Consider the following 13,820-nt stretch of genomic DNA (forward strand, 5'->3'; position numbering starts at 1 on the left):
CCAAACGGCCCTTTGCTGTGGGCCTTCCCTGCCCTGTTCCTGGCTCTCTCCCTCCAGATACAGGAGCATCCCTCCCCAGTCCTGAGTCATGCCAACCAAAAATATCTTCAGACATTGCCAAATGTGCCCTGGGGGACAGAACCGCCCACGCTTGAGAATCATCCATCTGCAGGGATTTGGGGCTACAAACCAGCCAGCATTTCTCTTAAATCAACAAGCTCGGGCTCTGGACTCTGGCAGCAGGGGCCTGGGAGTTCTGAGTGAATTTCAGAAATTTATTGCATTATCTAGTCTTCACAAACAGCTCTCAGGTGAACATGGGCCCTCTGGCCTGTCTCCCCGTTTTGCTCTGGTGCTTTGTACTTCCTCATAATGGAGACTGCCTGTTTGAGAAAGTGGTCTTATTCCTCTTGATCCCCTCCAGGGGAGAGGTGAGACCACAAGCGCAGAGGGCAAGTCTCTTGTCCAGGGGAACATGGTTACCAGATCTGGCCAGATCCAGGTCTTCCAGGTTCTGACCCCTGCTTCCCATGTGCCTTCCTTGCTGAGGGACCCCATCCAGGTTCAGATGACCGTGCTGTGCCCTGCACAATGCTAGGCTTGCCCAAGCCCGCCCTGGCCCTGAGCCCTGCTGTCCTTGTTTGCAGGACCATGAGGTTTGGATGGTCTGCTAATAAGTCACACCTAGATGTGAATCGTGGTGATTGCTACTTTATTAGTATTTTGCTTCTGCCATCTTCCCAGTTCTGATGTCCAGAGGCTTCCTTGGTTAGTTATTTGCAATGACCTGCAGGACACACACAAGAAAATAAGCCAGTGGCCCGTGCCGCAGTGTCTCCACCTGAGGAATTCTGATGACATTTGGGAGAGAAAGGGGAGACCACAGCTTTTCATTGACTCCTGGGGTCTTACAGTAAATAGGGGTCTCAGCCTGGAGTCCTGTTTGGGCTTTAGATCAGGGGCCTGTTAACCCCTCAAAATCATATGCAGATGTGCGTGGGCTTAGATTTTATTTAGTTTGTTTCTCAAATCCAAAGTGCTGTTTGTGAGGCACCTGCGACCTGCCTTCAGAGACTGTTTCCCAGATTCTATTCAGGCTTTTTTTTTTTTTTCTTTGGTGCTGGGGATTGAGCCCAGGGCCTCTCACCTACTAAGCACCTGCTCAACTACTGAGGTGTACCTCCAGCCCCTGAACACTTTACTATGATGATCCAGGACCCACTGAAGCTTCTGGATCTCTGCAGCACAGATCCTCAGGCTGGTGTACAGGATGTGTGTGCAGGGATGTTCACCGTAGCAACGTAAGGGTGAGAAACAGGAAACAGAAGCCCCTCTCCTCATGGTGGGAATAGGGAAACCAGTTACCACTCAAAGGAGTGACCTGGGTCAAAATGTGACAGGGGATCAAGTGGAGAGCTAAGTGGCAGATCAGGAGTTGGACCCTGTTTTTGGCTAGAAGTCGGAGCATCGTTGTACATCTGTAGGTATTTTTTATATGCACACATAGCCCAGGTCACGAGCCTGCACTGTTAGCAGTGACAATGTCTGCAGAGTAGAGACGGAAAGTGAGGGAATGTCATCTTTTTTACCTGATGCCCTTCTGTATTATTTTAATATTTTTATAAAGAAATGTTTTACCTTCTGAAAAAGAAAACAAAGCTAGTGACTGCTGAAGGTTCATGTGTTGCTGTCATCCAGGGGACATCTGTTGAGAGGGTGGGAGTTCCAGGCCACCTGTCTCCTCCCTGCACCTGCCTCTCGTGGGCAGCTCCTGACCTTGACCCACCACCTGTCTAGGTTCACCCAGCAGGTGCTCCCAAGCACCCCCGGGCTTTAGCTATTTGTGCCTCCTGCTGCTCATGGTGTGTCCCTGGCCTGGGACCCCTGCAAGGTGCTACCAGCCTCTTGCAGCTGCTGGGACAGCCTTTGCCAGGGGACAGCTGACTGCCTGACTATCTACTGCGGAACCCGTGGCTGAGCATTGGTGCCGCCCTGGGTGCTTTGGGGTGGATGCAGCCTCCATCCAGCTGCCACCCAAGGTTGGCTTCCCATTGATCCCCCTGCCATCTTGCCCGCTCTGCTGTGCTGCTTCTGGGGCTGGGAACAGCTGAGGCTGGGCAACACATCAGGGCAGCTGCCCTGGGCCCTGCTTTGGGTCTAAAGGTGCTGCCAGGCCCAGCTGCACAGACTCACGGGGCAGCTGGGGCTGGAACAGCGTCCTAGGCCTTCCATTCAGTCAGCGAGGCCCTCAGCAGTGCTGGTGGCTCCTTGAAAGTGGCATGCAAGTGTCCTGCCAAATCCAGTCATGGCTCTCCAGTCGACAGACAATACCCCAGCATCAACACAACCTTGAAAATCAACTAACGGTTTTGGAATCTGGGGCCTGTGGCCACTTGGCCAAGCAGAGCCCAAAGGCGGACAAATGAACATGGAGCCACCAAGCAGTCTGGGCCAACTCGGAAGCAGCCACCTGCTCATTTGGACAGCATGGCTTTCCTCATGTGGCCAGGCTCACGCTGCAGTTTCCTATTTTGTTTTGTAACAGAGTGACAATTTAATTCAATTGAACAGTTTCCTGCAGATTAAACTTAAAATGAGATCAGATGCCAGCTCCCTCCTTTGCAGGCTCCGCCAGAAGCACCGCAATCCCCACTTGCTCTGGCTCCTGAGAATGCGGAGGAGCCTTGGTGGAGTTCAAGTCCCACTTTACAGAAGAGCAAACCAACTTGGTGGCAATGCTGGGGTGGCTTAAAACCTGCCTCCGTGGCAGTCTCTCTCCCTCCTGGCTTTGGTCCCCAGACAGTGCGCCTCCTCCACTTGCCCCCAGAGTCCCTTTCTTAGGGATGAGTCTTCCTGTCATCCAGCTGCTTCTAATCACTGGTGCCAGTGATGAGGATGATTATTTTTTGGGTATGGGGGATTGAACTCAGGGGTGCTCTACCACTGAGCCACAACCCCAGGCCTATTTTCTATTTTATTCAGAGAGAGGTTCTCACTGAGTGAAGACCCCCCTGCTATTGCTGAGGCTGGCTTTGAATTTGTGATCCTCCTGCCTCAGCCTCCTGAACCACTGGCCAGTGATTATTTTTTAAATTATTTTTAATGATTTTTATGGTTATTGTTGTAAACAAATTTGTTGGTTGTAATAAAAAATAGAAATTGTTGTGGAAGCTCATAGGAACACAGCTCTCTGGGGACATGTTCACAGTCACAGGAGGACCAACTCGGCCCCATTTGCCCACAAGCATCCCAACCCAGCCCTGAAAATGCTCATCCCAGGAACCCTCTCAGTCCTGGCAAACCAGGATGGTTGGTCACCCTACAGAATACTCTCCAGGGGGACTAATTTCTAATGATTAAGGTTGGGGGGTATCTCAGACCATTAGGTTTGGGCTTTGCAAATAAATATGGTCATTTATAGCACTGGATGGTGGGGTCTGGGCCCCCACACTGATAAGCAAAAATGAAATACCCCACTAATCCTAAGGAACTCACTCAAAATGCCTGAGGGGTGTCCTGTGTCCAACCTCCTTGGGCAAACTCACCCTCTATGTTGCTTTTCACCCAATTTGACATGCAGAAATTTTGGATGCGATTATGCAGCTTCCTCTGAGGCCCCCCCCCACTCCTTTGAGAGACCCTAGGTGGCATTTGTGGGGCCAGGTGAGCAGGGCAGGACCCATGGGGCTCAGGACTGGTCTGGTTCTTACCGTATTGATCCAGTCTATGTAGTTGGAGACCCTGGTGAAGACGGAAGGCTTGCGGTAGTAGTTGCAGCCGAGAGTGGACCCGAAGCTGACCACGCCGTGCACTTGCCACTTGCCATCAGCCGCCTGGCAGTTCAGGGGCCCTCCAGAATCGCCCTGAGCAAGAGTAAGATGAAGAGAAGGGAAGGGAAGGGGCTGCCCAGGGGGATCCCTGTTCTCAGGCACTCATGCTGCTCTGTCGTGGGTTGCCACAGCTCTGGGTGCAATGGTAGGACTTCACAAGAGCTGCATTTGTCCCTGGGTGTCCTGGGCTGAGCTAAGCACTTTATTGGCTTCATCTCCTTACAAAAGCTATGAGGCAAGTGTTGTGAGTACCCAGTTCACCTGAGAGGAAAACCTGGGGTGTTCAGAGGCTACACCTTGCTTGAGGTCCTGGCACAAATGATCCTGCAGAGCTGCACACCAGTTAGGCTGCTGAGCTCTTATCCACCACCAGCCACCTCCTCCCATGACAAGGAGTTTCCTGGGGCCTGTGTGGGCAGATTGAGGGCACACTTGGTCTGAAGGACATGAGAACCCCTTCCATCTCAGTCCCCACTCCACTGCAGAGCCCAGTTAGGACACCACCTCGGGATGGGATTGTGACTCAGTGGTAGAGTGCCTCTCTAGCATGCGTGAGGCGCTGGGCTCCATCTCAAGCCACCTTTTCTGGAGATTATAAGGACCAGATTCTGGAATGTCCAGAGGGGTTTCCAGTGCTCTGCCAGGAGGGGTGAGGGCAGATGCTGGGACCTCTGGGACCTCTCCCCGTCCCCAGTCCCATTTCGCTGTCGAGGGAGCCCTGACGTTGGATACTCACATTGCAGCTGGAAATCACACCGTCACCCCCAGCGCAGACCATGGTGGTCTTCACGGAGCTGCCCCACCAGCTAGCGCTGGAGCAGGTGGCGTAGTCCACAACCGGCAGCAGGCCCTGCTGCAGGATGTCGGGAGAAGCCCCATTGGCTGAGCGAGACCAGAAAGAACGGGTCAGAGGGACAGAGGGACTCCTGAGTAAGAAGGAAGTGGTGACACCTGTTGGGCTGTCCCTCTAGCCCCTTTCGCTGTGGCCCTTGACACTTTCTCCCATGGCTCTAATGGGAGCAGCCAGGTTTCCTATTCTGTGCCCTCACAGCTGATTGGTCAGTGTTCTGGCCGCTGCTGATTGGTTCGGGGGTGAGCACCTGACTTACGCTAAGCCAATGAGCTTCTTCTCCTGGGAATTTGGGCTGGAGATTAAGAATTCCCGCCCAGGGAGGACTCAGCAGTGGCTGCCTTTTTTTTTTTTTTTTTTTTCCCCCTGGAGAAAAGCTTGATGGGGACCCATCCAGGAAAGAAATTCCGAGGGCGTGCTCATGAATTTCTTCCAGGCTCCAGTTCCTGGTTCTGGCCTGTTCCTAATGGCTGGCTGTGTCTCTCTGCCCCAGGGTTGAGACTCTTCAATCCTTAAAATCTTAAAGCACACTAGTTGGAAAAAATCGTTGGTGTGGTCAGGGTAGCACTTTCCTAGTAGCCCCCTGTGACACTGCCACCGTCACATACTACCCCATCAGCATTACCGCCCCTACTAACGGAGAGGATAAGGAGTATTTTCATTCTTGCCCTTTACTAGGCTTTCCAAAGAGGCAGTCCTCACAGAAATATCAATAAATATTGTTTGATACATGGGACACTGAAATCAAGAGAAATTAAGTCCCTTGCCTAAGATCACTCTCACTGATATATAATTAACACTCGGATAACACCTGGCACCTTATCACACATGTCTTCTAGTCTTCACCAACAGAGTTTCCACTTTAAAGATGAGGAAACCAAGGTCCAGAGGGGGTTGCTGAGGTTACATAGTGATCTTCAGGCAAGCATTTGGACATCCCTGGCCCTGGCCACTCCACCATCTCACCATCTCCCTGCCCTGGGGTTTTCTGGATAACAAATAGGTGGGCACACTTGTATCTGATTTGCATGAGACGCCCCCTCCACCCTTCCTGCTTCTGCACAGTTTTCCTGTGTCCTTGGCTTTGAAGACAAGCTAGTCAGGGGCCGGAGTCATTTCTCCGAGTGCATCAATGTTGATGTACTCATCTGTCACTCATAGATTTATGTCATTATGAAAAAGAAATCCTTCTTCTGCACAGACCTCCCTAGAATCTTCTGAACCTCTGGTGATTTTATAAGGGACGGGTAGGTGCTCTGTCCCTTTTGGTGGCATATTGTCATGGGATTTCTGACCCTTGGGTTTATGTCAAAAGAAGACTCACGCTCAACCATGTTCTCAGTAGCAAGACCAAGTGGCCCAGGAGACAGGTTTGGATAAGCAGGGCGGGCGGGGGGGGGGGGGGTGTCCATGCAGGCTCCAGGGACCTCTGTGGAGCTCCAGAACCTTGAGGTCCCAGAATCTGTGCTGTTCTGGGCCCATCTGTGCTATGCAGAAGTGTCATATGGTCTCTGTACCTTTCATTCAATCCCAGTGACAGTAACAACTAGCACACAGCAGCTACTATGTGCCTTTGTTGCTGGTCTGAGTGCCTCCCTTGGACTATCTCCTTCAATCCTCTCTGGGATGTAGGTGCTGTTATTATCCTCGTTTCACAGATGAAGAAACTAGCACAGAGGCCAAGTAATGTGCCCAAGGTCACACAGCAAATAGTGAGAGAGCTGGGATTTGAACCCAGGCCGCCTTGGATGACTAGTGGGGTGAGAGACCCAACCTGACAGGTGACAGTACCTTCCTTCCCTGCCTGGACTGGGTGCTCCCGGCCAGCACTTACTCTGCAGCCTGCCCCAGCCTGTGACGTAGCAGGGGTAGTTCTTGGGTAAAATGGTGCCGGCAGGTGGGAGGCAGGCCAGTTGGATCTTATCAGTCAGGGTGACGGGTGTAGCCAGTTTGAGCAGGGCAATGTCATTCCTGGTCAGGAAAGAGACAGCTCAAGAGCATTAGCCAAGCAGGGCTTTGAAGAGTGCAGAGAGATTTCCCCGGGGTTAATCCCCAGGGAGTGTAGCTGGGCATCTTTGAAAATGTAAAAGACCTTGTTAGGAGGCTTTAGGGACAGGAAGTACAGAGGGACTGTGTCCTGCTCCACTGAGATCACCATCCCTGTGTCCCTTGTCATGGACTAGACGCACATGGTCAGTGATGGCCTGGGGCACACAGGGGCCTATGGGCTCAGGAGGCAGGAGACCCAGGTTGCTCCCCGAGTCTGCTCCCTGCCCCCCCATCACCCCCCCAGGCAACTTTTGCACGGCCGAACCTCTATAAGGTCAGAGCCCTTCCCCTCCTTACAGAAGGTGGAGATAGTGTAAGCCCATGGCCTTGGTGACACCCCGCCTGTGCTCCTGCCACCTCCACCCCCAGAGCCCTGAGACAGAGCATACCCTTGGGCCAGATTGTTGTTCCACTTCTGGTGTACAACAGCCTTGGAGACCTTGACGGCCAGGGAGCCCGCCTCCTCGGTGGAGAGGCTGTGCCGGCCCAGCACCACGCGATAGGTCCTAGAGGAGCTGGGAGGCACAGAGGGTCAGTCCCTTGCCCTTAGCCCCCCCCCAGGCAGGGACACCCAGGAGATGAGCCACTTGGGATGGGCCCAAGTAAGTGACGGCTGTATGAGCCAGTAGTGGGGCTTGGGACCTTGTCTTTTCCTGGGAGCCATCTGTTGGTTACTAGGTAGCATAAATGCCATAACATAAAACCCATCACCATGTGATAATTATAACAACCTTATACTAACTATAAACTGACTTAATAAAAGTTGTAATAATAGAAATCTTATACTACTCTGGAGGGAATGAGAAAAATAAGAGTCCCTTTTTAGTTTAATTCTCCACCCTTATTTTCTCTTGGGGAAACTGAGGCCCAGGGAGGGGTAAAGAGTCCAGAGAGAATCTAGAACTGCAGGACGCCTGGTTACCCGGCCTCTTTGTTTTTCCCACCCCCTCTGAAAGCCGGTGGGGGTAGGTTCAATTTCAGGGCCAACCCACGCCAACCCATGTGGAATGCTGAAGAGTTCCAGCCCAGGTGAGATAAGCCTCTGACATGGGGAGGAAGAGGGGGTCCTCTCATTTAATTCACACTACATTCTGTTGTGACTGCCAGGCGCCTGTGATCCCAGCCACCCAGGAGGCTGAGGCAGGAGGATGGCATGTTTGAGACCGGCTGGGACAATTTAGTAAGACCTTGTCTCAAAAATTAAAAATGGCTGGGGAATGTGTCTTAGTGGTAGTACTGAAAAAAACAAAAAACATTCTGTTATCTCATTTTTTTTTTCCAGGGGATATGTTAAAACTTAGAGAAGTTTTTTTTTCTTTTTTTTTAATATTTATTTTTTAGTTTTTGGCGAACACAACATCTTTGTTTGTATGTGGTGCTGAGGATCGAACCCGAGCCGCACGCATGCCAGGCGAGCGCGCTACCACTTGAGCCACATCCCCAGCCCTAGAGAAGTTATTTACACTGTGAAGTGGACCCAGTTCCAGATGGAGAGGCCACATCTGATACTCCCAGGAGGGCAGAAAGTGGGCCTCCCCATCCTCCACACCATCCCTCAGTCCAGCCAAGATTGTCAGTCGACCACAGACTGAATTACAGGTCATCTAAAACTTGTGTCTGGCCAGGCAAGTGGTTATTTGCAAGGCCCCTTTATAGTGTGGTTCAGGCCTTTGGGTCCCGTCTCTTGGAGGTGAGCACTGGCTGGTGGGGCGAGCAGCCTGGGTGACCTGGGAAAGGCAGTTAGTTACCTGATGCAGTGGGCAGCTGTCAAGACCCAGTTCTTGGCCACCAGGGACCCTCCGCAGGTGTGGCGCCACTGGCCATAGGCACTGTACTGCAGGGAGACCTGTGGAGAGGCACCTGTGGGCTGAGTTCTTCCGCTGAGAGCAGGTGAGGTGGCACCTCTCGCCCCAGGTACAAAACTTAAGGGGTGCCTGAACCTCAGTCATCAGGATAAAAAGCCCTTTAGTGCTTTGTAGAATATAAACAGTCCAAATCTACACAAAAAGGCATGATTAAACAATATTGAAAAGTTAAATAGACTATTAAAAATTAACTTCTGAACATCTTTCTGGGATATGCCCCTTCTTCGGAACTATTTCCTTAGGACACGGCCCTCCAATTTAATATGTCCAAACCCAAACTCTTAATTTCCCCCAAACCTGCTCCATCCTCAGGTTTCCCTGCACGGTCAATGCCACCTCCACTTTCCTGGCTGCTCAGGCTAAAATCCTTGGGGCCACCCTGGGCCCCTTTCTCTCTTACCCCTCACTCAAACCCAAGAGCGAGCCACCTGGGTGGCCCACACCTGCAATCCCGGAGACTCAGGAGGCTGAGGTGGGAGGATCACAAGTTTGAGGCCAGCCAGGGAAACTGAGAGACACCCTGCCTCAAAAAAATAAAAAGGGCTGGGGGTGTAGTTTGGTGGTCAGGTGCCCCTGGGTTCAATAACCCATACCAAGCAATCAACCCAAACAAAATCAAACCCCGTCAGCGGTAACTTTATACATGGAGAGAATGCTTTCCTTGTATCTTGACTCTGACCCAGATACCTCATCCCTTGCCTGGATGATATTCCAGTCTTCTGGGTTTTTTTTTTTGTTTGTTTGTTTGTTTGTTTGTTTTTTTGCAGGGAGTGGGGGGGGGGTGCTGGGGATGGAACCTGGGGCCTTATACATGCTAAGCACCCACTCTACTGAAGTGGCACCCCCTTTCTCCACAGAAAAGCCCTCTTCACCATGGCTGATTTTAGGACTGTCAGCAAAAGATTCCATGGTAGATAAACTTCCTATTTTCATGTCACCCTGTTTACTTGGCCACTGGCCGAGAAGATACCAGCACTCCAGGTGCTGGACACTCCCTTATTAGTTTTTCATAAACATATTTGAAGAAATGTGCAAACAAGGCCTCTGGCCTTGAGCTGGGCTTCACAGAGATGTCTACATTTTTAAGATAAGTTACAAATGGGCCCATGGTAACAGCTGGCAGGGGAGGAGAGAAAAGAGAGATGAAGCTCTCCCTTTCTCGGGTATTGTCCTTGAAGGGTTAACTTGCCCAGAACAGTGAAAGAAAAAGCTGCTTTTATGTGGACTTAAGCAGACTGTGAACTTCTGAGCCCCTCCCCTTACATGCTGGGTATAAAACTCTGAAACTCCCTGAACTCGGGGTTCAGGGGATTGATTGATTACAGCAAAGGCTGTACCCTCTGAACCTGGCTGCAGCCAAATAAAACTGTTTCCTGCTGTCTTTGGTGCCCTGCCTCATTTGTCCCTACAACACTACCACTGAGCTGCACCCCGGCTCCTAGTCACCTATCTTTCTTCCAGCTCCCACTTTGGCCCACCTCTCACCCCAAACACACAGCAGCCAAAATGATCCTTTCTACACATAAATCTGATTATATCTCTGTTCAGAACCTCCAATGTCTCCCCCTCTTGCCCAGTGAAAACTCAAAATTCAGGTGGTCTTCCAGGTCCTACATCACCTCTCTGACCTCAGCCTCCCACTCCCCTCCCCTTGGCCATGCTGACCTCCATCTGCAAATACACCAAGCCTACTTCTGCCCCCGGGCCTTTGCCCTGGCTTCTGTTTATAAAATATTTATAAAATATTCCTGCTGCTGGAATATTTTTCTCCCAGGTATCAACCTATCTCCTCCACTTCCTCTGGGTCTCTGTCCCAGGTTACCTTCTCTTCTGAAGCCTGTATGACTTTGGGCACATTTTGGGTCCTGATTGCTTTATATGGAAGATAGGGACCATAATGTTCACCATGCAGGGCCCTCAGGATGATTAATAATCACAGTATCCAACACTATGAATTTCCAATAATTTGACCGCTCACCTTGTGCCCAGCACCGCCCTAAGCTCAGAGTGTGTATTGGCTCATGCACAGTTAAGGCAGCTGTGAGCACGTGTACAATGTGGTCTGTGCCGTAAAGACTGTTAACTATTTCTAATACGATGTGTGCAAAAAGGTCAGTTTACTTGTGCCAGGCAAGCACGCTACCGCTTGAGCCACATCCCCAGCCCACATCAATTGGTTTCTCAGCACAAATACACTCTGGGTTTGGGGATCCCATAGGGGAGGGGCTGTTGCCCGTCTTCCAACTTCCCACAGAAAACAGTGTGAGACTGAAAAAGGTGAAAAACTAGCAAAAGTACACAGGGCCAAGGGTGTAAATTGGGGAATATCAGGCACCATTCTGTCATTGACACTTTTTTCTTTTTGCTGTGCTGGGGATGGAACCCAGGGCCTTCTGCATGACAGGCAAGCGCTCTGACACTGAGCTACGCCCTACACCCCTGTTGTCACTTCCTTAATCTAGATGCCATTCCCTTGGTGAAATATGCACCTGCTGCACGGGACCCCCTGGGCACTCATCTCTGACAGGTACTCTAACCACCTGGGTTAGAAATGTGCCCTGGGGGCTGGGGATGTGGCTCAAGCGCGCTTGCCTGGCATGCGTGCGGCCCGGGTTCGATCCTCAGCACCATATACCAACAAAGATGTTGTGTCCGCTGAAAACTAAAAAATAAATATTAAAAAAAATTCTCTCTCTCTCTCTCTCTCTCTCTCTTTAAAAAAAAAAAAAAGAAAGAAATGTGCCCTGATCCAGCTGGGTCTGTTCCCAGCCTGTTTCCATCAGTTACACTTGCAATTAATGTGTTTTGATAAGACACAGAGCTGATGAAATATGAGTTCAAAAATAGAGCTGTGGGGGCTGGGGTTGAAGCTCAGGGGTAGAGTGCTTGCCTAGTGTGCATGAGACATTGGGTCCCATCCTCAGCACCACATAAAAATAAATTAAATAAAGGTATTAAATTAAAAAAAAATAGAGCTGTGATTTATAGAGAAACTAAATGCTTGGAAGACACTGGCTATCCCCCCACCCCCCAAAAAAGGCAATTGAATTAGGTGTCTGTGAAAAAAGTGGAAAGAAGGGGGTAAGGGGTGGGGATGGGGCAGAGATGACAAAAGTCAGGACCAACTCATTACTCAGATTGCTTCAGGAGCAGCTTAAAGTTCTGCTCTACTTGGGATAGGGAGGCAGAGCATGAGAAGAAGATTACCACTAAATAGGGAAGAGAGGTGGGAGGGAATGGGAGGGAGAAGGGGAGTTGCACGAAAGATGGAAGGAGACCCTCATTGTTATACAGAATACATGTATGATGAGGTGAGGAGAAAAAGAAAAAAAAAGTGTGTCACATTAGATTGGATAGAGAGAAATGATGGGAGGGGAGGGGAGGGTAAGGGGGGAGATAGGAAGGGCAGCAGAATAGAATAGACATTATGATTGCTGTATGTATATAGGTGACTCTATGACCAGTGTGATTCTGCAATCTGTACAAGCAGAAAAATGAGAAATTATACCCCAATGATTCAAATGTATGAATTGCCAAGATCATTGTAATGTCATGTGTAGCTAAAAAAAAAAAAAAAAAAAAAAAAAAGTTCTGCTCTACTTGAAAGAAATGGACGTAGGTGCCATATTACAGGGGTTGGTTTTTATAAGAAAGTTAAGAATTCAAAAGATTGGTGAACAGATAAGTAAAATGTGTATTAAACATTTCTAAATCAAAGTAAAATGTTTAAAGCATACATGTAGGATTGAAAATGATTTTTCTATACCAACTTTTCAATTACTCAGTCCCAATTATGTCAGACAGGAGAGTTTCCTACATTTGTTTATGCAATTGTAAATTCACTCATCTTTGTGTGCCCTGTCACTAACAGTCTATAATGTGGGCCTGTGTCCCAGACAGTGTTTCAGTCTTGATTTCTGTATATTACGTCAAGGTAAGGAAGCATTTGTTTTCATTGATAACACGGAATTGAAGATTAATTTGCATAAGCAGCACTGATTGGTTTCATAAAGCATGGACATTTGCATAGATGGTGATGAATGGCTCATAAAAATAACAGTACTTGTGTAAGCAAATGTCTGATTGGTTAACAGAGTGAGACTATTTAGGAACTTGGGTGCAGGGGTAGTGGGGTGGTGCAGGGGTAGTGGGGTGGCGTGGTTCCTTATGGAAGCTGGAAAAGGCACCTCTTCCCCAGCCCCAAGGTTGGCCAAGGACACAAAAATGTGTGGGTTTTTTTTTTTTTTTTTTTTTTGTGTGTGTGTGAAGTTGTCCAAGCTGCCTTCTGAGGTCCCACCAATCCTCATCTCTGCCAGCATAACAGACCCCAGGGTGGGAGGGCAAAGGGGGGATGAGAAATGATGGGATGGGAGGAGGGTACAGAGTGGTTGACTCACCTGCCAGGGCCAGCTGTTGGGTGTCGCCTCTTCACCTCCAACCACCCTGCTCAGTTGGGGCAGGTGAGTGGGGAGCCCACAGCTGAGAGCTGTGGAAGGAGAAACGGGGGCGAGTACAGGAAGCAGCCACCCAATCAATGGAGACTATGCTTGCTGCACACCCAGCACCCAGATAGAAAAGCCTTGCTCTAGAAGGACCCGGAGAGGTCACAGTCCAGCCTGCTTTGCTTCTCTGAAACTCCACTCCAACCTTCCTATAACTACACAGGTGGAGTGCAGTGGGAGAGGGCCAGGTGGGGATGGAGGGCAGGGAGGCCCCCTTCCCAGTCCCACCAGGGGTTGGGAGAGCGGCGCCTCCGGGTGATGGGGTTACCTCCAGCCACCAACACAGACAGCAGTAGGGTCTTGATCATGGTGAGTCCGTGGGAGTTCTGGAAGGCCGTGGCTGAGCCCTTGTTTTATGAGCTGATTATCAGCAGGCGATATAGCAGGAGCTGCAAGATGGAGATTTTCCCAAAGCTCAATGGAATAAAAGGTTGGCGTCCAAATGTTTTTTTCCGTCGTCTTCTACCGTCATCCTGAAAACACACTGATAAAGATGCCAAAGGTAGCTATTGAAATGTGAGTTCTATCTACTTTCAAGAGGTTATGTGTGTGTCAAGAGAAGAAAATTATGGGTTATTGGTTCTTGGGGTTGCATTTTTCAAAGAAAAGATGAAACTGGCAACGAGCCCCCGGGCCCGTGGTTCTCGGGTTTAGCTACTGGGAGACATTGGATGATGTCTGGAGCTGTTTTGGGTCATTGGGGCTGGGGTTGGGGTACTCTTGG

At 50.0% G+C, this 13,820-nt stretch overlaps 1 protein-coding gene across 1 annotated transcript; it reads right to left on the reverse strand.

Moving 5' to 3' along the window:
- On the reverse strand, positions 1-13,404 carry LOC308656331 (chymotrypsin-like elastase family member 2A; the record flags this gene model as incomplete). Its single annotated transcript, XM_081307332.1, has 8 exons — positions 1-787; positions 3,711-3,863; positions 4,567-4,712; positions 6,515-6,651; positions 7,119-7,244; positions 8,478-8,575; positions 12,992-13,080; positions 13,365-13,404. The coding sequence occupies 8 exons, from the start codon at positions 13,402-13,404 to the stop codon at positions 770-772; spliced, it is 807 nt and encodes a 268-aa protein (XP_081163458.1). The 3' UTR covers positions 1-769.
- Between the last annotated feature and the right edge of the window lie 416 nt (positions 13,405-13,820).

This window comes from Spermophilus citellus, assembly GCF_964194105.1.
Source record: "Spermophilus citellus genome assembly, chromosome: 9".
Taxonomy (NCBI): domain Eukaryota; kingdom Metazoa; phylum Chordata; class Mammalia; order Rodentia; family Sciuridae; genus Spermophilus; species Spermophilus citellus.